This window comes from Osmerus mordax, chromosome 19 (genome assembly GCF_038355195.1).
Source record: "Osmerus mordax isolate fOsmMor3 chromosome 19, fOsmMor3.pri, whole genome shotgun sequence".
NCBI lineage: Eukaryota > Metazoa > Chordata > Actinopteri > Osmeriformes > Osmeridae > Osmerus > Osmerus mordax.
The window spans coordinates 9,081,055-9,103,892 of NC_090068.1; the positions used below are offsets into that span (position 1 = coordinate 9,081,055).

Genomic DNA, 22,838 nt, shown 5'->3' on the forward strand with positions numbered 1-22,838 from the left:
TGATACCGGAGGCCTGCGTGTGTAAGATAGTTAGCTACTTTGTCAATGTACAAAGAATGTTCTAGTCACTGTTGCACGACTTAGCGCACAAGTTAGGACACTTTACTCGACTAATAATGGCAAGTGAAAAATATAGCAAACCCACTCAGTAAGTTGTATAAAACCGCATTTATTGCAAACAAAAATAAACATGCGCTTAAAAAGGAACAGAGATGAAGGCGTGAATATAACAAAACCAGTGAGGGGGCATGTCGAATTCGAGAGTTTAGTCCGTCTTGCAGCTAACTACTAGCTAGTTAGCTTGCTAGTACTCTTGAGACTGAGAGGAGGCCTTCTTTCCCGCCTTGCCAGTACTTGGTGCAGCCTGTCCGGTTTTCTTCGGCAGCAGAACAGCCTGGATGTTGGGCAAGACGCCTCCCTGGGCAATGGTAACGCCACCAAGCAATTTGTTCAATTCTTCGTCGTTACGAACGGCGAGCTGCAAATGGCGAGGGATGATACGAGTCTTCTTGTTGTCCCGGGCAGCGTTGCCAGCCAGCTCAAGGATTTCAGCAGTGAGGTATTCAAGCACAGCAGCCAGGTAAACAGGAGCACCAGCACCAACCCTTTCGGCGTAGTTTCCCTTCCGCAGCAGACGATGGACTCTGCCCACAGGGAACTGCAGTCCTGCGCGGGAACTACGGGTCTTCGCCTTGGCACGGGCCTTTCCTCCAGTTTTTCCTCTTCCAGACATTTTGTACAGTTAAGCACCACCGCTTCTTCAAAGTCAATCAATGAATAAATACTTACGCGGTTACGGAAGAATATAAACGCGCTACTTTGGTCCCGCCTTCGATTTGTATTGGTTATTGCAGCCGGAAGTGTGCTATGATTGGCTTGTGAACTTTACGTTGACACAACTCCTTACTTATTGGTTGTCGTTTTTTGTTAAACCAATCATAGTTAAATGTAAAGTCCACGTCTTAAATGTCAGATATTTTATCAATTAATGTAATCTAACACACTTTCCCCTTAAACAGTATAAAACCAACTTCTTATATTGGTATAAGTGGGAACATATTTTAAGTGGGGGTGCTGTTTTAAATTATTATTTATTTATTTTGAAGTTGTAAACGTGCAGGTTCTTTACTATCCGCTAGAGGTCCACACTTCCCGACCATGCTGTTTTGGTTCTGTTAAAACACGAAAAACAAGTCTTCAAAGTCTTGTCATCATCACGAATGTGGTTGTGGTAGTAGTAGATTAAATAAAATAAAAAAGTTGCACAATTCTTAAAACTCGGCTAAAACATGGCTAGTGGATTGCCCATCCGAGAGGAGGAGAATGGGAGGAATATAAGCCAACTGTTTCTCCCAAATGTTGCTTCCAGTCCCAAGGGTTGTTATCAGCCTTTTACCTTCCCCCACCTCACCCCTTCACCTTCTAGTCCCCCGTTTCATCCAGTCTTTTTTCTTTTCCCATTTAACATTATTCAGAGCTGAAAATGAATGGGTCATCACAAGCTATTGCATTTGTTAATGACTGTCTGAATAGAACTTTGGAGGTGGGATCTTTGTAGTCTGTACCCACACAACTACAAAGTATAGCAAGCTACAGTGAGTTTAAAAAAATAATTTATTTAAAATAAATTAAACATGATAATTTAAGCATTGCCTCCAAACATATGAAAAGATGTTTCAAGATTTTCGTCTTTTTTTACTGCCCCTCATTATAGAACAGACCAAGTTAGGACTGCCAGCAAATGCACGAGGAGCATGTGTATGCTGAAGCCAACGTTTTTAAATGTTTTAAATTATCAAGACATTATTTAACATTTTTAGCACCAACAAAGATTGTTTGTGTTATAGGCAAAGAGTATGCAATTCTGGAAGTTCTACTTAAAACGTGGGCGGGGGTTGACAAGTTCCCTTTTTTCCAATGGTATCACATTCCCTATCTGTAACATCAAATATACTGTAGGGATACAATACAAACTCTGAGAGGAAGTCAAAATAATTTGTTACATTGTGCAGTTTTGAAATACACAAGTACTGCATTATCTTATTGACAAGATGTCCATTGAGTTATAGCTCATTTATATAATTTTTTTAATATTTTTTTTTTTTACAAAACACATACCAATAAAGAGAGAAAACTATTTATGTACATCTATACATGTCTAATATGTTCATCTTGAGGGGCAGGTCATGTGTCCTGGAGGGAGGAAGGGGTCTTGCGTTGCAAAGCCAAAACTAGGGCTAACCGTTTGCATCTAGAGTTCCATCTGAAAACTGTATTGATCACTTGAAGCATTTACCTGATTCAACTACCTGAAACAATTACCATCAAATTATTGAAAGTATTCTTGTTCATCAAGGGATTGCATATCCTCAATAAATATTGCTGTTCTGATCAAAAGTGAACTTCAAACCCTAACCTTAACCCTATTGAAAGGCTGGTTGAGCAAGGTTTAAATTAAACAAAGGTTGTGTTTCCCAAAAAATTCACCCTTAAAATTTCACAACATGATCTGAGAAAATCAATACAAACACAGGCAGAGGAAAGCGTTCTGCTTTCTATAGAGATTATAATTATGAACATCATAAAAAATTAAATAAGACACTAAGTCAATATTATCACCAACTTAAGACTGATGGTTAATATTTATTCATCCACTACGTTTTTATGTTTATTATTATCTAAGCAAGAAATAAATCACACCTATTCAAGTCTGTACTACACACTGAAACTACCATGACTCAATATTTGGGTACACAAGGACTTTTTTGTGGATCAAAGAGCAAAGAAGAAAGAAAATAGACAAATAATTTTAAATAGCACAAGAACAAGCTTTCAATTGCTGTAAACAATCAGATAAAGTTCAAAAAGTGCAACCAAGAAGATCTTTTTATATATATATATAGATAAATCAATTTCACAGACCATCTTCCTTTACTGCCCCCTTCTGTTCCATGGGGCCAACAGCACTCCCACAACCTTCAATTCAATGAGCAGCAGGGACATCTTAAATTAAATATGTTTCTGTGTGATTCCAGACTAATTCTCTCCATTCTCCTCCTTGAAAGTACAGTGTTATTCCACTCTGAGGTAAGCTTTGATGAGAAAACAGTGACCACCCACCTGGGGTGTCCTGCCTCCATCAACTGTTAAAGTTAAGGTCTCCAACTCAGGATGAACAGAGAGAACATGAGCCCAGACAATCATCCATTCTGATACAGCAGCTTAACCTCCAAATCCTTCAGTGCCCTCAGTTATCCGCTGTGCTTGCCCCTCCATTAGTGGCACTGGCTTTGTCCTTCGACTTGGAGGATGAACGGAAGGAGAAGCGCTTGATGAGGCGGCGAGAGAAGCTGCCGGATTTCTTGCGGCTAATGGTGGCTGCAGAGGCGGAGTTGCTTCCGAGGTTGGAGATGTCTTCGTGGGATTGACTGAAGCTTGCGTCCTTCTGTCTGTGTCTTCTGCGGAAGAACAGGTTGGTCCCGCTCCGGAGGAAGCCCACTGGAAGAAAGATGCGGGTCATTTGAGACACGATCAATAAACAGAAATTAACGACTGTACATCTGTCTCATGCACGCGACAGAAACGGCAAACGTTATTTTAATAGAGCCGCGTTCAAATTCTCTCCGTACATATTTTCTGAAATTGGCGAATGCAGGAAATTCAGTGTGAGTCCTTGACAAAAACAAAGGATTAGCTTCATCACATAGCAGAAGTGGGTGAGAGTAGCCCTGAGGTTCTGGCACCTTTGTGGTCCTTGAGGCTGCGTGTTTCTAGTGCACCTGTGGAGCCCGTCTCCGACTCCACGTCGTCTACCGAGGGCCGCTCCGACACGTCCGAGGGCGTGGTCTCATCCGGGTCCTGTTGATGCCCCGTCCCATAGTGGTTGGAGGCTCCGCCCTGCAGGGCAGCATCCATGGCCGCAGCGTAGCCCTCTGACAGAGCCGAGTCATCCTCCGAGATGGGAACCTGGCGTATCCACACACACAGGAGACAGACATAAACCACTCTGGGGAGCTACAGTGAGTAGAATCACACAGCGACGCATGAGGATTTGAAGCAATACCACATATTGCTGTAGAGGACATTACCAGTGATGCCCAGTCACACATAAAGGCTTTTAAGGTTTAACTATGTCAGCAGCTGACATACAGGTGTTGACTGCTGTGATGGCTGACAGCAGCGTGGGACCATCCCACCCCTGGGCTCTGACCTTTGACACCCCAGAGATGATGAGTGTGCTTCTTTTAGTGGGCGTCTTCCTAGCTACCTTGCTGGCTGACTCTGTCAGCTGCCGGATGGCTGTATCAGCTACTGGGTCTAGACCATTGGAGAGAGGACTCTCTACTGGAACACACAAACACATACACACACACACACACACACAAACACACGTACAACATTACATTGTGGAAGCTGCAGTATCGATACAGAGGTGGACATCGGCTGTGCGACCCTGTGGTTAGAGTCTTATGAGAACTCACGGCTGGGGGTGGGGCTGGATCCGGCCACGCCATGGAGGCCATCAGAGAGGATTGTGGGTCCTTTCTCTGTCACCTCCACTTTGGATGGAGACCGAGAGGGAGAGTCACCTGGAGCAGCAGGGAGGGACAGTCAGCACATCACTGTCCACATCACCATGGTAATCAGCATCAGCAAGCAATCTGTCCCATTGTGTATGGGACAGATTGTGTATGTGTGTATTGTAGACCTTGTTATCCTATATAGTGTACTATTATCCTATATAAGGATATATGTTTATTTCTATGCACCTACCCATCTTACGGTCCAGTTTGGGTCGTGACTGGATGGTGGTCACTGTGGTGACGATGGTGCCATCCGGCATGATGGTGCGGTCCACGTCCACCTTCTTTGTCGGGGTATGAGAGGAGCGGAGGGGTGTAGCGCTATGGCTGCCACGGGAATCCCTTACTTCTAGGAGCTGCAGCTGGGAAGACAGACCATGTACTCCATGTTAAAATACGTACACCAAACTCTGTGATAATTTCAGTATCTATCTTTTCATCATAAGTCATAAACACACAAAAAAAATACTTCTCCATAGTGTTTTGTAGTGTTCTGTGGTCATCGAGCTGTACATATAACGTGTTGCTCACCTCAAAGGTGACTGTTGCAACTGGTGCCAAGCCATGACCATGGCTGACTGACAGCACATGCTGTCCAATAGGACTTCTCCGTGGCAGGTCCAGGACTAAGGAGGCGTGGCCAGGCAAGAATTCTGCCAGAGAGAAAGACGTGTGGGAATATGTGACAGGTGGGGAATCTGTCTAGAAGCTTCCATCTATCATGCTCCACAGTACCTCCATTACACAATTTACCTATCAATCACTTATCACCCAGATGAAGTGTATTATTTAAATGACCATTACATTCAAAGCTGCCTTACTTTCCCCTTTGCTGTTCCTTTCCAGCAGTCGTAGTTTGAGTTCTTTGGTTTCTGGCCCTAGTTCCCTGCCAGAGACACAGAAATCAGGAGAGATTTCGTGTAAACGTAATAAAAACATAGTGTTTTGGTATTTGAGGTAACTATTTGGGTTACATTTTTCAGTGCAGCCCTTATTGTTTGTTCCGGTTCAGCCCTTATTGTTTGTGTGTGTGTTTGTTATCTCACAGTGTGACATCCTCGCTCCAGTCCAGGGAGGCTGCAAGGCTGACGGGCCTGGGAAGGAAGCGGGTCCTCTTCTCAGTGGAGGGCTGGTTCAGACTCACCACACAGCACATCTCCCCAGACGACTGACCTGCAGACACACACACGTCAGCCCTCCCCTGTGGAGACCTAGCGGCACGCTAACAGGAAGTGAGAGTGTCTGAGGGAAGCGACAAGGCTGACCTCCTCGCAGGCACGTGGCCCTGAGCTGGCGTAGCAGCAGACGCTGTATGGGGACACTCTGAGACGGGGGAGTCAGACCCCTTTGGAGACGCTCCCTTGGGAACTAGAGAGCAGATAGAAATAGATCAACAGGACAATCCCTTGGTGGGGGGGGGGGGGGGGGGGTGCTCTCATTGAACGTTCATTTGGGATATTTTTTTTTTTAAACCTCCAAAGCTGCCACTCAGACTGGTGTTGGCTCATGATGAGAGTGTGTGGCTCACCGCAGGACTGGAGACACAGGCTTTAAGGTTGAGGATCATGGCTGGCTGGGTGCTGAAGAGAGTGTCCTCCACCAGCTCTCCGATCATCTCCAGGTCTGCCTCCGCATCCTTGTTCTGGGGGAGGAACATCGTGTTAGCCTCCACAGGTATCAGCGTAGCGTGTGAAAGAAGGTGTGTGTGTGTGTGATGGGTATCCTCTCACCTCCCTCTGGAGCCTGCGTGGAGAGACCGTGAGGAAGAAGGTGGGCTGTCTGGAGAAGGTCCAGGTCACCAGGAGACCCTCCTCCTCCACCTCCTCCAGACACACCACCAACTGACGGAAAGGGGAAACAGACAACTGTTACACACAAGGCACTGGACCCCAGACACATGTGAGCTACTAGACACATTCGAACTCCAGTGTATGTAAACTTTATACATTGGTCACAGCACTGATACAAGAAGTTTAATGATGCAACATTGAAATCAGTGTCACAGTCAAATCACAGCTTTGCATGACAATGCAAGGTGAGGTAAACACTCAGCTGGTTGTGGACATGCAAAGTTCTACATGCAAAGATGCTGGTGATGGGGTTATACCTGGGCCAGCATTGGCTCTATGGTGATCTGGTAGGTATCCATGGAAACGGCTGCAGGTGACTGCTGAGTGACTGTCACTGGAAATGTTACTGTGTCAACGGCACAATTACAATGTAAAACCTGGCGAGGAAAGAAGAGGATTGAGGTATAAGAGTTCGACTGTGGGAGACTGTTAAAATCAACTCTAGCACGTTTGATTGAGAACTGTCTCAAAGTAACCTTACCATACTGCGAGCTGATTGGTCTGTGCAGGTCACGCTATCTATAATGGCTGAAGCAGGAAGCTGGAGACTGTTGTCAAAGGTGATCTGGATGGAACTCTGACAAACAATACAATATTAACATGTTTAGGAGCACTTAGGAGATCCTCAGGAAATCACATTAAATATCTTCCATGGCAACAATAACGATTATATCACAGTTTGCTAGGTTAATCAAGCTGCTTAAACTTAATCATGACACTCTTGACTATAAAACGCAAAGAATCATGAGCCTTTTCTGCAGTCAAACGTACTATCCGAAAAGCACATTACTTCTCAAACCATTAACTTGACATGCTTTTCCTGTAACCCTCTGCTGTTGGAAGTTTTAGAGAGATGTTCTTTCTGGAAATACTGAATGAACATAAGAAAAAGCTGAGTCAAAAGTTGATCAGCATGAACTGGCATGTCTTCAAAAAGAGATATCACACCAAACTACACTATACAGACCTTTAAAAAAACCTCACCAAACCAGCTCAGAAGGAGGGATTTTACACTCCACAGAATGGATGCTCCATATTGTTGCAGGACAAAGAGACTGCAGTCCCAGAGAGCTATGGTTGGGTGCACTGTGCTGGCAAGAGCTGGGAACAATTGGCAAGAAGATGGAACATATGTTGTGCTACACATGCAGCAGAAAAGACCCAGTTACAGGAGGAAGGTTTCTTTATGACCTGACTGGATAAAACAACATCATCCCTGTACAGTAGAAGGATGATGTACCACCAGAGACTGACAGCCCAAGTCATCCTCATGGCCTGTATCAGTCATCTAGTATCAAACTAACTGATACAACTACATGTCATGCTGTAGTCTTGGTTTTTCTTATCAGATTTTGCCAGACTTTGAAATGAGTGCCACAGGCAAGAACCAGCTATGACTTGAATGAAGACCCCTGGTTGAATCTGACTGTCTGAAGATCAGTAGTCTGTGTTAGATAGCTTTGTCAGGCTCGGGAGACAATAGGAGGGGAACAAATCTCCTATTGTCAGTGCATATTCTCCTCAATGTCTTAGTCCATCACACAGAACTGCAGGGGCCAAAGGTGGAAGGGGGTGTTGGTGCAGGGTTGTATGTGCGTATGTGTGTGTGCATGTATAGCTGTGTGTATATATGTAGTGATAGCTTGGGCAGAAAGTGAAAACCTTAAGGGCAAGAGGCCAAAATAAATGCTGCCTGGACTGTGCTGAAACACTGCAGTCACATGACTAACCCATCTAACCTACTGTGTATTTTAGCTGGTGTTGGTCTTCCAAAGTGCTTATTCATAAGCACTTTGTTCCACTGTGATGTGCCAATTAAAGTGTCTGATCAGACAGTGTAGCTAATACAGGCTAAATACAGACTGGTATTATATCATTACTAATCTCACTGCTTTAAAAGGAAAACTAGCAAGATAATCTTCTGACAGTCCAATTCCTGTATAATTATATAGAATAATTCAGTCTTAAACATATTTTTTTGTCAATGCTGGAGTGTATCAAGGTGACAAAATAGAAAATATATTCCATCATAATCAAAATACAGGATATACTGTGTATCAATCTTAGTACATGGCAAAGACACTTGCAGGATGAAAACGTTCTTTTTGCATCATCTGAAATTAATATGATGTGTAGCCTGACTGGCTGGCAGTGCACCTGGTGCCTTATGGAGTTTCCACAGAGACAGGAAAGAGAGATGCCTGTATGACTCCCCCTCTCTCTCTTCCCTTTCTCTCTCTCTCTCTCTCTCTCTCTCTCTCTCTCTCTCTCTCTCTCTCTCTCTCTCTCTCTCTCTCTCTCTCTCTCTCTCTCTCTCTCTCTCTCTCTCCCCCTCTCTCTCTCTCCCTCTCTCCCTCTCTTCCCTCTCTCTCGCTCTCCCTCTCTCCCTCTCTTCCCTCTCTCTCTCTCTCTCTCTCTCTCTCTCTCTCTCTCTCTCTCTCTCTCTCTCTCTCTCCCTCCCCCCCCCCTCTCCCTCTCTCTCTCTCTCTCTCTCTCTCATCTCTTTAGAGAGATGACTAGGTGACTGTTTCAGGCACTGATTTGTCCTTGTGATCCACCGCTGTGTGGGTAGAAGTATCTCCAGGGAGTCTAACTAGAGAGAGGCTCCTGAGGACATCTGTGATGTCATTTGGAGTTTGTCACTCCAGATCCTCTGGCCCTGCTTGGATAAGGTCTGGCTCTAAAAAGCTTGTGGACCAAAATACTGTATCTTTCTTTATTAAACTACATTCATGTCCTAGTTTAGTGCCTCCCCCAACCAACATCTTTCCCCAGAAACAAATAATCCCTTTAGGATGAGTAAACCAAATCTCTCAGACAGATGTAAAGCATAAATAGTGAAAATAAAAGACCATCATCCTTTCCGGCTGTCAGCTATCACCCATGATTCATTTTCTGTATTATTCAGCAATTACAATCTACTTCCATTTCTGTATTTGCAACAGTGCATCCATAACAATATTTCCATCCCCAAAACATTTGGAGATTCTACAAAAGAAAAAAAAACTAGGTACAGCCTCTCAGTCAATCAAATCACAGACACTGGGCATGTACTGTCCAATCAGGCCTCAGTGACAGAGAGGATGACCTTTGCCCTGAGCTCATTACCAGACTAATTACAGATGTGCCCGCCAGCCTACCCACAGGGATCCTTGTCTCCTGCAGACAAACACGATGCTCCAGCCCTGAACATCCTTCAAACCCTACGTCGTGCCAAACAATCTGCATTTGACATCATGACATGATCAAACCAGGTTCGTTCGGTGTCACAGTTCAGAAATCAAGTCTCGCTCTGTGAACACAATCATCAATTTCCCCTTCAGTGTGTGCTCCTTTACATCAAATACCGACTTTTGTCAGTGGAAATTTCGAGGACCCTCTTCGGCAGCGAGCCTAAGACATTCCCTCTGGCATCGGGATAAATGAGCCATGCGCTTCACATCGGTCGCAGACAACTCCACGGCTTCTCTTTGATCCAGGGGCTTCCAAAACCCTGTCTCCAAGGTGAGGCAGGAAGGATGCAAACACACGGCTCTAACGGGCTTCTGCGGGAACAGGGTCTGTGTGCTACTGCTGCAGTGTCAAACAGTGCTGTTTTACTGCGTGCTGCGCTCTTTCGTGTGAAGGGGAGCTACTATTATGATTGTGAGGGCCCCGGGGGCTGTGGGTCCTACTCTGCGGAATGGTGCGGATGACTCAGCAGATGAAAGCAGTGTGAGTAACCAACTGCCCATGTGGACGGTGAGAGGGCTATACCGTGGACGCGGCAGCCTGCCATCTGTATGTGCATGTACTGGTGAGTAGGGAGGGAGTGTCAGTAATGCGCCTGCATCTGTGTTTTAATCGGGTCTGCATTATCCAGCCATGTGCAAGGTCCATGTATGTGTGTATGTGCACATATGTGTGTGTGTTCCCAGAGAACGTCCTTCTGGTGACATCGTCACACACAACCAGCTGTGCTGAGGGCCAACGCCAAATCCCTGGATTACAGGGAGAGAGAGAGAGGGAAATCTTCTTAGTGATCCCGTAAATCATCATTGAACCGGAGGTGGACCGGACTACACGTTATGGCAGAACACATGTGCATACATCTCCAATCAGCATCCAGCTCCCACCGCCTCCACCCCAGAGGATTCTCATCGGTCGGCTCTAGTAAGATGCATGATGGGATTGGAATCCAGTTATGTCCATCCAGTGCGAGGCTCTCAGTTGGGTTTATTCATCCCATCCTCAAAACAGCTTACATAGCACTTTCTTCTCGGGACAAGGGACAGACCACTCTCCCGTCCACACGGTCAGACATAATCACTTCTGACCAGGCCCCCCCTGACTCGAACAGCACACCGGTAATCTGATTAAAATGGCACTGTGGAGTTGTGTTTGCGTGTCCGCTTAACAGGCATTCCAATTTCCTGGTCAAGCATCTTCAGAGGTGTGTGTGTGTGTGTGTGGGGGGGGGGGGGGGATGAACGAGAGGGGAGGAGGAAAGTGTCCCTCGCACCCTGTCAGACCCTATCAAACTCCTAGCTGTCAGGCTAGCCGACATAGTGGCTTCTAGCCCTTGGTGGTCAGTCTGTAGGGAGGAAGTCTCCACCTCTGCTCCTACCAGATCCATGCCAGTGGGGACACACACACACACACACACACAAGTACTTACACCTACACACACACACACACACACAAGCACTTACACCTACACACACACACACACAAGCACTTACACCCACTCACACCCACACACATCCTGGGAAAACACTCCTGTTTGTAACCTGTAATCCTAATTTCTGTGCTGTTGTCACTCCTCATAGCTTCATACAGGCAGCGTCTCACAAGGCTCGACACTGTGTCAGACACGGGAGATACTCTTACCACATCGTGACTCTGGTATCTCCCCAGTCACACGGGGAGAAACCATGTATGTAGCTCATCTTTCAGTGGTACAATGTTCCATGTCATGTGCGCAATACAATCTCAAGATGACATCAGTAGAAGATGTACAGAGGTGCACTTTCAAATAATATAACGGGCTCACATTTCACCACCCCATTCCATGCGTGTCTTCTCTTCCGATACTATTCTTTCCTCCACCTGAGATCATATTTTACCCCATGCAGAAACATCATTGTGATGAATTTTAGGTCAGCGCCGAATGTGAGTAGCAGACACCATGGTCTAGGCTGTTGCCGAGGTGTCTATTTTCCAAGTGGCAACGGCAACATACCTGACAGGTGGCAGGAGCTGGTGGGAGGAGTTGAGAGCCTGACACGATATTACTGGCCCTTGGCTAACTTAAAGTCGACGGTCAACACAGCAAAAAAAAACCTTCAGGCAGGTTTTTCGGGTCAGTAGAATTTGAGTATAAGGGTGAGATAAGAGAAGTTTTGACAAAGGCTCATGTGAGCTCATCATATTAAGACAACACTGCAGAAAACACGGAACGAGGAACCTGAAGTCCCAACATATTGTTGGAAGACATAAGTTTGTGTGAACGGCTTAAACTTAAATGTGGTTTTAGAGTTATACGCATAACCACGTATCCTCAACCACAAAATCATTTTAAAAAATGAACACGGTGAGCTGTTTGTAGTGGGGTTCTCAGCCTTAAAGCCTTCTTTCCTCCAATAAGTGGATTAAGCTCGAGAAAGCAGTTGTGATGACTTGTTGATACTTTGTTGTGATGAAGAACATGACGTCGATCTACTAGACTTGGCTTTTATCCACAGCTCACAAATGAAACAGCACATGGGTAAACAGTTTGATTCTGTCTCTCAGTCCTTGCCAGCTGAGGAATTTCAGCAAAATAAATTACATAAGTGAGCCAGGAACCCTACAACAGCATGGTCTGTATCTGGGCTGTTGAACTGCTACTTCTAATTGTAAAACAATATTTGAAAATAATTTAAATCATGTGAGCAAGCATAATTTAGAATACCTTTACACATTGTTTGCACAACCAAACACAATTTATCCCCTCTTCATTCAGTACTGAAGCCTTGCTGAGATATGCTGAAGAGAGTAGCCTAACTTGACAGACATCAAGTAACACACACACTGCAAAAATGTTAAACGTCTAGCTTGACCATGTCACAACGTTCTTTGACTCTTACCTCAGGGGCTCGATATAATCATTGACAGAGAAATTGTCAGAGAAAAGTCAACATAGGAATAGTCTTAAAACAATAATAATCAGCCATTTAAATGCATACCTTAGATTTTGGGCATACAGACCTCAGTAATGGGTTAGTTATTAAGTACTGAGTCTTTTATTAAAATGAAACCAGAATTCAGGATTCTCTTTATTGTACTTCTTAATAAGACATAAAGGGAGCGGTCAGCTCTTTGGATCTGGAACAGTAAATCAATGACTCTTTCTGTCTGTGGCCCACAGTCAGAAAGAGGTGCTATTTGGTGGTGTTGTCTACTTTTCTCCCCAGGGAGTAACAGTCAGACCCTTTTTAACTCACCAGGGAGGAGAGGGACCAGGGGGGGGGGGGGGAGCAGGTGGTAAAAGATGTGTGTCCCAATGCACAGTGCGGTCTGAGTAGCCCACTTTGATAGACAGAGATTAAAGGCAGCAGTTTGAAAATGGGAAAATGACCTTTAGAGACCTTTTGTCTGCAGAACTGACGTCTGTCTGCTATAAACAGTCGACATGCCACCGAGAAAATGAAAGGGAGAATGAAACCCTGCAAGCACTGATGCAGTAGGAGTGAGGCTGGGATATCTACACGGCCAATAACAAGTGGATGTTTTTACTGTGGTTGGGTGGGACTGAGCTGGATCTTCTCCCCACTGATATGCATTAGAAATCATTGTGGTTATGCAAGAACCTGCCTCTCAGTCCTGTTACACTCCAACTCCCACACCTCCGATGAGTAGCTCTGCCAGCGTGAAACGATTTACATATCACTGCCTACACACACTTACTGCACACACATCCACATGCGCGTACCTACACACACTGTCTCTCAAAGTTAGTGGTGGCGAAATCTTTCTCACAGTCACATTGTTCCGAATGAATCGTCAAAACCATTGTGTTAGACTGGCCTGGAGAGCTTAGCAACAACAGTGTAGCCAACAACAACGTAACACACTTACCCCGTGCCTGCAAGCTTGCTCGTTGAGTGCTCTGACCCACGCTTTCTGCCAGTGTTCCCGGAAGGACTTGAAGGAGAACAGAGAGGCAAGCAGGCCCTTCACTCCTGCCTCAGATGCTGGTTCATCTCGTCCAAATCTGAGCTTTAACAGGGAACCCCACACTCCCCCAGCCTGGGTTTGGTGGGAGAGGGAAAAGGGAAGTTGCCAGAATGTGTCCCCCCTGCTCTGGGTGACTGATCTGGGGCTCCTGAGGCGCAGTAGTGCTAAAGAGTACTGGACCAGCCAGGCCAACACAATCAGCAGGGAGGTCAGGAACAACCCCACCAGACACAGCCAGCTCATGTCCTTTAGCATCATCACCAACTCTTCTGGCCTCTCATATCATCACAGGATAAAGATCAGGTCTTGAACTGCCCTATGCCTGCAGAGAACAGTGGGTCCAAATGATGAATCATGACGGAGACTGTACATGTTACACAATGTTTCAAAACGAAGAGAAATGAAGAAATCGCTAAATTATGCCTATTGTGTACGTGAGATAAATAAACGCCGACTAAGAAATTACTGTGAATATGAGTAGGCTACCATCACCTACACCGAGTTTCGTAAGGACAGTGTTTACAGTAGGCCTACACTATGAAATAGTGCGGTAGACTAGGTCACTTTCAAAATGCTGCATGTGCATGTCGGAGCGACGTCGGCATTAAACACATTAGGATGATAATGCAGAAATAAACCATGCATAAAAACATACAGCGAATTTAGCGATGCCGTGCGTAGCTAAATGCCAACAACTAAACATTAACTAAATGAATCTGTACCTACCGTTTTATTCTCTTGGATGGTATTATCTGGTATCAATAGAAACATGTCTGTAGCTGGCAACATCTCGCTGATCATGATCAAGGCTACATTGTAACAACATTAATCCGAATGTATTACAACAAGACTTTACGTGTCATCTTCGGTGGTTGCAGTTGTTCAATCCTTGAGAAATTTCCGTAAATTATTACAATAATAATTTTACTTCAACCATCACTAAAGTAGACAACTGAATAAGAAAAACACTGAATTGTGATTGTATTATAGCCAATCCTCCCACCTCCGATCAAGTGCAAAGTCGGCATAGGTAATGCAGAGAAGCTATAGTGGAGCTGTCAAACCGTGGCACAACGCGTGCACAACCAATACACTTAAAGTGCCATGCACTCTAGCGTTTCTCTATTGGGCTTCTCTATCTCAACGAGGGATGCGAATACAAACTGTAAAAATAGCATAAAATATAAGGTGTCTTCGTTGAAAACGCATCCTTAACGTGTAGATTTATAACGTAGTTAACGAGCCTGTTAGGGAACCTGGCAACAATGTGCATCATTTGGGAGAATTCTCACCGTTGTTGTCACAAATTGAAATATCAGAGCCGAAAATGTCACCGGTTATTTTCAGAGACTATCGATAAACGTTAGTTCCTACCATACTGTATGGTTCTTGCGCGGTTTCAGGTTAAGTACAGTGTGCAACGCTTGACTTTTTTGAACGCAGCCCATATGGAATTTGCGGAAGCAGACGTGGAATTTGTTCAACGAACAACAATGTTCGTCTAGAAACAAGGACAAGTCGCCTATATACGTAGCGAGTTTGCACTTTTGTAGTTACCGTATATGGATTATCGTTAGCCATGAGTTATAGACGCATATTACTTACGACTCAATTGGTGACATATGCATCGGCATGTTTATATGGCTCGGTATGCTTTGTTCTATGCCGCCCTACTAGTGTAGTCTACAAATGTTCGTCGGCCTAGGCTATACAATTGTTGCAAGGTTTATGCTAGCTCGCTGTATTCTTCACATATTAGTCGTCTACCCTGCTACTGTATAGCAGATTGCCGTCGAACTTGTAGTATAATATTACCTGGTTTACAATGTCACCAATTCCCGTCCTCCCAATTATCATCAACTGTTGTATGTCTGCACTTGGGTGTATGGCCACAATCAAACTCATTCCAGCCTTCAAAGATCATTTCATCGCAGCAAGGTTGTATGGTATGGACCTGAACAAAACTTCTAAAAAGGAAATGTGAGTATTGCCGTCGTCCCGCTTAATTGTAGACGGAACACAAGGAGTGAGTGTTCTTCTAAATACATTTCTCTCTCTTTCTCCCCTCATCCCTTTTGCAGTCCAGAGTCTCAAGGCGTCATCAGTGGGACGGTGTTCCTCATCATCCTGTTCTGTTTCATCCCGGTGCCTTTTCTCAGCTGCTTTGTGGGAGAGCAGTGTATGGGCTTCCCACATGATGAGGTGAAAACAGGAAGAGCCACCCCATCTTTTACTATCCCAAAGCATTTGAGCTTCTCAGAAAACAGTGCCTCCAATCATTTTGTTGATATTTATTCCTTCTGTCTTCATCAGTTTGTCCAGCTGATTGGTGCCCTGTTGGCCATCTGTTGTATGATTTTCCTGGGCTTTGCTGATGACGTACTGAACCTGCGCTGGAGGCATAAGCTCCTGCTCCCCACCATGGCCTCCCTGCCTCTGCTCATGGTCTACTTCACCAACTTTGGCAACACAGTCATCGTGGTGCCCAAGCCCTTCAGAGTCCTGCTGGGGATGCACTTGGATCTGGGTGAGTGCTATGATATGGGGGCTATCCATGTGTTGTACTGTATCACACGGGCAGTATACAGTGTTCCTCCATGTTCTAGCAACATGTTTTGAATGCTACTTTTTTGTCTGTGTAGGGATTCTTTACTACGTCTACATGGGAATGCTGGCAGTGTTCTGTACGAACGCTATCAACATCCTGGCGGGTATCAACGGTATCGAGTCAGGACAAGCTCTCTTCATATCCGGCTCCATCATCATCTTTAACCTGCTGGAGCTGGGCGGTGAGGGGCTGTTGTCATTATGAACCTTCTAACACATTTTGGTTTCTTTATCTTTCTACTGTGTACACAACCAAGGTTGACTACTGTATATGTGATGGTCAAGTCTATTTATTTATCAAACACATTTAAAAACGACCAATGCTGATCAAAGTGCTGTATAAAGTTGTGGTATTACAGTGCGTCTTGACCTGCTCTTGCCACTGTTCCCCTAACACAGGAGACTACCAGGACGATCATGTCTTCTCCTTGTACTTCATGCTACCGTTCTTCTTCACCACTTTAGCACTTTTCTACCATAATTGGTAAGTTAAAAAGTTTCAGACCTACAAAGCATATTGTCAGCTTTGCCAAACCCAACCCGTGAAGTCTTTCCTCTGAAACTACAGTTTAACCTTGATCGCATCCTATCGCAGGTACCCCTCGTCTGTGTTTGTGGGCGACACGTTCTGCTACTTCGCTGGGATGACGTTTGCTGTGGTGGGCATCCTGGGCCATTTCAGCAAAACCATGCTGCTGTTCTTCATCCCTCAGGTGGTCAACTTTGTCTACTCACTGCCACAGCTTTTCCACATCGTCCCCTGCCCCAGGCACCGTCTCCCCAGGTAACGTTGGTGTTCAAAAGTACTCTCTTCCTTCATCTTCTCTCTTCTTGACGCGCGTTCAACCTCCCAGATTAGACTTTGTATTCTTAAACCTGTATGTACTTTTATCCTCCATCTGTCTGACCGATAAAGACTAAACCCAGACACAGGGAAATTAGGAATGAGCTACTCCAAATTCAAAAGGAAGGACCTCTCCAAATTAGGAGACCTAATACTAAAGGTAAACCATTACATTTGTGACTTGATATTAATATGTGTGATAATGTTATGTGTTAGTAATACATTGTGTGTCCACCAGGTGGCAGAGATGCTGCACTTGCTGGAGGTACAGAGGGGGCCGGAAGAAGATGACGAATTTGTGGAGTGTAACAACATGACTTTAATTAATCTAGTGCTTAAGTTTATAGGACCTACTCACGAGAGAAACCTCACAACCATCATGCTACTCATACAGGTACAAGCTCATTCAAATTGGAAGTTACTTTGAAAATGTCTGTCTTAACATTGGCACATTTTATAACCAAACATGACCTATTTATTACTGTCTTGCACAGGTGTTTGGGAGTGTGGTGGCTTTTGGAATCCGCTACCATCTGGTGCGACTCTTCTATGATGTCTAGAGAGACAAGGCTGAGAGACTACAGTGATGTCAGTACTGGAACACTCATCTCGTATGCTACCTGACTGATTCTTCGATTATTGCTTCACCTCTCCTTTACAACTTTTGAGACTGGTCCATTTACAACAAGACTTTAGAGGGGTACTTTCTCCTCTTCTTCCCAGTCAAGTAAACAGGATGATGGACAGAGGATACTGCCGGGTCACTGCAATAGATCAAATCAAGAATCAGTATCTTGAATGTAACATTTTGCAGTTGTGGATGAAGCACTGAAAGGCAATCAAACCAATGTAAAGGAATAGAGGTCCATGCCCATCCCGTCCGAAGTCTATATTGAATACAAATACTTTTTGGCACAGGTTTCATTGGGAATAGTAGTGAATACTATCTGGTGTCAGAGTTAGTTACTAAGAAAGCCTAAGTAGGGTAAGTTGAAGGGATAGGTGGAAGTTTCCTACATTGTTGTTTTGACATTTGGTTAATTCTTGAGATTTATATGTATGGACATGCTCATATGAAATGTATAAATAATATGTTCTCAATACTAATGTTTTGGGAAGCTTTCTTATGTGAAGCTCTCTTATGTGATTTGACACTGAAATAGTCTGCTTGGTGCAGAAAGGCAAGAATTGTAAAACGTTATTGTGTCTGCTCTTGGTATGGAATGGACAAAATAAAAAGAGCTCAGTGCAAACGTTTACATTTTTTTTCTTTTCTTTTTTACGTACAAAAAAAACCATTAGACAAACGTTGATTAATTGTATATGTCAATTACGCCAGATATAAAGAGCCGAATAAAAAGACGTATCTGTCCGGAACCATGTTGCTATTCTCATGGTACTTCTATTGGTAACGGGGACAAATATTTCTGCCGTACAGCGCGCGTCCATCAAATCTCAATACGCGATTGGCTAAAACGTAACAGCGGCTACATTTTTGGGAATGCCTATTGGTTACTGACATTCGATGTGTTATTTCACAGGACTGGAGCTCAGTAGCAAAAGAGCTAAAACACTGGCTTGTTTGAACGTCTGTTTTTGTTTTTAATCTTGTATATGTAACCAGTTTGGTTAATCTAAGCCCCGGTATTACCTTGTAAATGAAAGGTTTAGTCACGAGTTATCTAATAGCTGGTAACACAGGTCAGTTAGCTAGCTTTTGCTGTAGGTAGACTAGCTAGCTAATGTCAAGTGACAGCAGCAAACATTTTTGGTTAATGTTTTCACAAAGCTAGTTACCATTCTCGAGACTGCTGTGCTTTGCAGTGATTGATGGTTGTTAGTTTGCTCATCAACTCATAGTGTGAGATGCCTTCAAGTAAACGGTCGAGGAAAGATGACGCACCGCTGGAACTGGGGTGTGAGTGGGGCTCCTGTGAAGAGTCGTTGGATCGGATGGAGGACTTCTGCAAGCATGTGGAGTGTCACCTCAAGGCGTTAAGCATACCGGACGGTGACAGTTACCCACTAGGTAAGAGTAAAGTTGTGAGTAGGGGCCTGTACGAGAAGGCAAAGGGGACTGTGTTTAGGGAGAGATATACACAAAACCGAAAAATTCGAACCTCTGATGTGTGCTAAATGATCAATAAACCATAAAAAAAGTTAAGCAGTGCTATACTATATGGGTACTCCCTAAAATCTCGGTATTCTTTGCAGACGGACACAATTGTCTATGGCGAGATTGCGGCTTCTGCTCTGTGGAGAATGAAGATGAGTTGTTCCGCCATGTTTACTTCCACTGTTACCACACTAAGCTGAAGCAGTGGGGGATGAGGGTGCTCAAGGCCCAGCCCAGCCACGGGGCCTGCGCCATAGGCTACCAGAACCGCAACATCGTCCCTGACATTACGGACAACTTCATTTGCCAATGGGAGCAATGTGAGGTACATGTACATGCTATCCGTTTAGCAGACGCCTTTCTCCAAGGTGTCATACAAAACAGTGCACAGAAAGTATTCTGTATTTTGGTGGTCAGAGTCAAGGAATGTAACATCTGTATTGACCAGGCACATGGGGGGCCCATCCCACACATCTTGTTACTGGATGTGGTCCACTAACTAGACCTGGAAATGATCTTTCTCTCTGGTGTAAACAGCAACCGTCCCAAGTGAATCCAGAATGGTTCTATCGCCACGTGGAGATGCATAGCCTGTGCATCGACGTGCCCCCGGGAGATAAGGACTGTTTGGTGCGCTGTGGCTGGAAAGGTGAGGGAAAAGAGATGTCCGTAGCGTTTTGTAATGAGCGGAGGGGCGCTTGACTTGCATATAAGGAGTGGAGGAACAGCCCGGTGCCCCTCACTCAGGCCCTGTCTGTGTGATCTGGCCTTCAGACTGCGGGGCCACGTTCAAAGGGCGTTTCAAGCTGCGCGAGCACCTGCGCAGCCACACCCAGGAGAAGGTGGTGGCCTGCCCCGCCTGTGGAGGCATGTTCGCCAACAACACCAAGTTCTTCGACCACATCCGACGCCAGACCGCCTACGAGGGTGAGATGCGGAGACTTGGGTTGGCGTCGAGGGTGACGTTACCGTAGCTTCCTTTCGCCTCTGTGCGGAGGTTCCTGTTGCCTCGTTTCACGTCCTGTGCTTTCTGTCCTCGTGTGGGATCATGCAGGGCAGAGGTTCCAGTGTTCCCACTGCTCCAAACGCTTTGCCACAGAGAGACTACTGAGGGAACACATGAGGAACCATGGTCAGTTACCTTCTACAGACACAGCCTGCAGCGTGTAACCCTACCCAGGGTTCCCCTCCAGTGTAACGCCATGATTGTTTTTGTTTTGCTCTTCACTTCTTCCCTTAGTGAACCACTACAAGTGTCCGTTGTGTGAAATGACCTGTCCATCGCCCTCGTCTCTCCGCAACCACATTAAGTTCCGCCACAGCAACGAGAAGCCCTACAGCTGTGAATACTGCGAGTACAGGTACGGCACAGTAGTCGCGTCTGAGCTGAGCCGCGTTTCTGAGCTTGTGGAAGCGTTTTTCACCAGCCTCTCTCTGTCTCTCTCTGTCTCTCTCTCTGTCTCTGTCCTTCAGCTGTAAGAACCTGATTGACCTGCGCAAACACCTGGACACCCACAGCGCCGAGCCCGCCTACCGCTGTGACTTCACCAGCTGTGACTACACCACCCGCTCCCTCCACTCCATCAAGGCCCACTACAAAAAAGTGCACGAGGTGAGAGAAGACAGATTCGCTCCTAGTCCACATACTCAAGGGAGGGGGGGGGGGGGGGGGGGGGGGGGGGGGGTACTGTGTTGTACTCCATAAAGGTCTTTACTATCTATGCATTCACTTATCTACCCAGGGAGATTTAATGGCACGCTACAAGTGCCATGTGTGTGAGCAGTGCTTCACCAGAGGCAACAACCTCACGGCCCACCTCCGCAAGAAGCACCAGTTCAAATGGCCCTCAGGACACCCCCGATTCAGGTAACATCTCTCAGGGCCACACCGCCCCCACCGTGTGACTTGGGACTCCCTTATAGCTCCGTGGGTCACCGCCCAGCTCACGGAGCCCTCGTCGGCGTGTCCCTCTCTCCCCGCCTCAGGTACAAGGAGCACGAGGACGGCTTCATGCGCCTGCAGCTCATCCGCTACGAGAGCGTGGAGCTGACGGAGCAGCTGATGAGGGAGAGGCAGGAGAGCCGGGAGGGGGAGGAGGGCGAGGACTCTGCCCAGGCCGAGGGGCTGGAGCCCGGGGAGGAGGAGGAGGAGGACGAGGCCAGGGCAGGCACGCCCAGGGAGATGGAGGTGGAGCTGCGAGGGGTGCTGTTGGAGGGGGAGGGGGAGGGGGAGGAGGAGGGGGGACAAACTGTTGCCGGGATGAGTCAGCAGGGAGAGAGCATGTTCTATGTGCTGACGAGTAGCTCACCTGACTCTGGGGAGGGCTCCGTGATGCAGCAGCTGCAGGATACTGCTCAGCAGCTTGGCATGCAGGTGGTGTGACAGCTAACACACACACGCACACACACACACCTGGGCCTTCCCAGGACAGTTTCTCCCTTGTGTGAGTATGAGCAGAGCGACAGCATCCGTATCGGGAGAAGAGGCTGTTTTGGTAGGATCCTCCAGCCTCGCTGCTCCTCCTAGCCTGGGTGGTCTCACAGGACCTTGAACTGAAAACAGAAGGCGGCAGATGAAATTGTTATCATTACACCCAGGAGCAGTCTTTCACTTCCGAACGGTCCGTAGAGAGTTTGAAGTGTGCTGCTCTGAGTGAACAGACTCGGAGAGATATGCTGCTCTCCCAGGAGCTGGACTTTCTGTTGAGACTGAGCGTGTTATTTATAATGGATATTGTTTTCCAATTATGTAATAACTGACTGACTGAATTACGTCACGATTAGCAGAGATTTGTGAGATTCTTTTTATTATTATTATAAATATTATTATTTTGCTCAATAAATTGATTTTGTTTTGTAACCGTCTTTGTTTTTTGTTTTGTATCCACTGACACATTTCCAGACGACAGGCATTCACTGGAACTTGGTCCGACTGTTTGATCATAACCATTGATTAGCTGTCCGTGAGAACGCAAGCTTGTGTTTGTGTGTAGGCACGCATGGGTGTTAAAGAGAGGGTTGGATTGAATGAGTCATTTTGGCGTAAAATTTAATCCACTTACTGGACCTGCCATCCATCCGTCTCCAGTGATAGACTGGCAGACATTCACAAGCTGCTGGACAGAAATAGATTTCTAGATATTCTAGACAAATGATTGACACGCCAGGGTGTAAGGGCTTCCAAAAGTCAAGCACTATTTACGCTGCACAATGAAAGTATCATCACCCATCAAAAACAGATTTATCCTCCTCCCTGTTTACCATTGCCAAAGCTCCATGCCAACTCGGAATGATATCTCTTGGTAGTGGATGGTTGGTTTAATCTGTGTTTAAGGGATTAGCCAGGCTCCAGAGCTTAGTGTAATCACCATTCCTACTGCAGCACTGCTGCCACACTGCAGCAGGGCATCTTGAACGCAGCTGAGGACTACAGTGCATGCTCTCCAGGGAGGCACGTCGTGGTTCCGGAGGGAGGCTAATGAGGTGTCTCGTTTGAAAGACGACGGCTGCACTACGCGACCGAGGCCTGGCCGCCATGAGGCTGTGGGCGCTGCTGCTGCTGCTGCTTGGGTCCTCTCTCGGGGTGTCCACACAGCTGCCTGTGCTGATACAAGAAGAGGAAGGGAGCGGTAAGGAAAACA

At 45.9% G+C, this 22,838-nt stretch overlaps 4 protein-coding genes across 7 annotated transcripts; 2 read left to right on the forward strand and 2 right to left on the reverse strand.

The window, feature by feature from the left end:
• Window positions 1-149: 149 nt before the first annotated feature.
• Window positions 150-780, reverse strand: h2ax (H2A.X variant histone). The gene has a single exon (XM_067256671.1). It carries the CDS (start codon window positions 731-733, stop codon window positions 305-307), a length of 429 nt encoding a protein of 142 aa, XP_067112772.1. The 5' UTR covers window positions 734-780; the 3' UTR covers window positions 150-304.
• Window positions 781-1,659: 879 nt separating this feature from the next.
• c2cd2l (c2cd2 like) lies at window positions 1,660-14,806 on the reverse strand. 4 transcript variants are annotated; one of them, XM_067256662.1, is made up of 15 exons: window positions 14,357-14,806; window positions 13,532-13,952; window positions 6,915-7,010; window positions 6,691-6,810; window positions 6,314-6,424; window positions 6,112-6,225; window positions 5,849-5,951; window positions 5,630-5,756; window positions 5,405-5,469; window positions 5,115-5,236; window positions 4,774-4,945; window positions 4,482-4,589; window positions 4,268-4,341; window positions 3,744-3,966; window positions 1,660-3,498 (listed from the first exon to the last, which is right to left on the reverse strand). In XM_067256662.1, the coding sequence occupies exons 2-15, from the start codon at window positions 13,886-13,888 to the stop codon at window positions 3,248-3,250; spliced, it is 2,043 nt and encodes a 680-aa protein (XP_067112763.1). In that variant the 5' UTR covers window positions 13,889-13,952; window positions 14,357-14,806; the 3' UTR covers window positions 1,660-3,247. The 4 variants fall into 4 exon arrangements, with proteins under 4 accessions (XP_067112763.1, XP_067112761.1, XP_067112762.1 ...); XM_067256660.1 differs by having other exon boundaries at window positions 4,211-4,341; XM_067256661.1 differs by having other exon boundaries at window positions 4,268-4,344.
• A 338-nt stretch (window positions 14,807-15,144) lies between these two features.
• On the forward strand, window positions 15,145-18,340 carry dpagt1 (dolichyl-phosphate (UDP-N-acetylglucosamine) N-acetylglucosaminephosphotransferase 1 (GlcNAc-1-P transferase)). The gene is made up of 9 exons (XM_067256667.1): window positions 15,145-15,610; window positions 15,712-15,832; window positions 15,944-16,157; window positions 16,273-16,419; window positions 16,637-16,721; window positions 16,833-17,021; window positions 17,154-17,241; window positions 17,320-17,475; window positions 17,576-18,340. The coding sequence occupies exons 1-9, from the start codon at window positions 15,456-15,458 to the stop codon at window positions 17,639-17,641; spliced, it is 1,221 nt and encodes a 406-aa protein (XP_067112768.1). The 5' UTR covers window positions 15,145-15,455; the 3' UTR covers window positions 17,642-18,340.
• Window positions 18,341-18,771: 431 nt separating this feature from the next.
• On the forward strand, window positions 18,772-22,005 carry hinfp (histone H4 transcription factor). Its single transcript, XM_067256666.1, has 9 exons — window positions 18,772-19,110; window positions 19,296-19,522; window positions 19,735-19,846; window positions 19,972-20,124; window positions 20,252-20,329; window positions 20,438-20,558; window positions 20,671-20,809; window positions 20,940-21,064; window positions 21,184-22,005. Exons 1-9 carry the CDS (start codon window positions 18,948-18,950, stop codon window positions 21,578-21,580), a joined length of 1,515 nt encoding a protein of 504 aa, XP_067112767.1. The 5' UTR covers window positions 18,772-18,947; the 3' UTR covers window positions 21,581-22,005.
• The last annotated feature ends 833 nt before the right edge of the window (window positions 22,006-22,838 follow it).

Excerpts from the sequence above, each read along its gene's own strand:
- h2ax (XM_067256671.1), bottom strand. The coding sequence starts at position 733 with ATGTCTGGAAGAGGAAAAACTGGAGGAAAGGCCCGTGCCAAGGCGAAG.
- c2cd2l (XM_067256659.1), bottom strand. The coding sequence starts at position 13,888 with ATGATGCTAAAGGACATGAGCTGGCTGTGTCTGGTGGGGTTGTTCCTG. Across the intron at positions 6,226-6,313 it reads CACGCAGGCTCCAGAGGGAG|AACAAGGATGCGGAGGCAGA; the intron begins GTGAGAGGATAC and ends TTCCTCCCCCAG. Across the intron at positions 3,499-3,743 it reads CAGCCTCAAGGACCACAAAG|TGGGCTTCCTCCGGAGCGGG; the intron begins GTGCCAGAACCT and ends TCTTTCTTCCAG.
- dpagt1 (XM_067256667.1), top strand. The coding sequence starts at position 15,456 with ATGTCACCAATTCCCGTCCTCCCAATTATCATCAACTGTTGTATGTCT. Across the intron at positions 15,833-15,943 it reads TGGGCTTCCCACATGATGAG|TTTGTCCAGCTGATTGGTGC; the intron begins GTGAAAACAGGA and ends TGTCTTCATCAG. Across the intron at positions 16,722-16,832 it reads GCACTTTTCTACCATAATTG|GTACCCCTCGTCTGTGTTTG; the intron begins GTAAGTTAAAAA and ends ATCCTATCGCAG.
- hinfp (XM_067256666.1), top strand. The coding sequence starts at position 18,948 with ATGCCTTCAAGTAAACGGTCGAGGAAAGATGACGCACCGCTGGAACTG. Across the intron at positions 20,559-20,670 it reads TGTGAATACTGCGAGTACAG|CTGTAAGAACCTGATTGACC; the intron begins GTACGGCACAGT and ends TCTGTCCTTCAG. Across the intron at positions 21,065-21,183 it reads TCAGGACACCCCCGATTCAG|GTACAAGGAGCACGAGGACG; the intron begins GTAACATCTCTC and ends TCCCCGCCTCAG.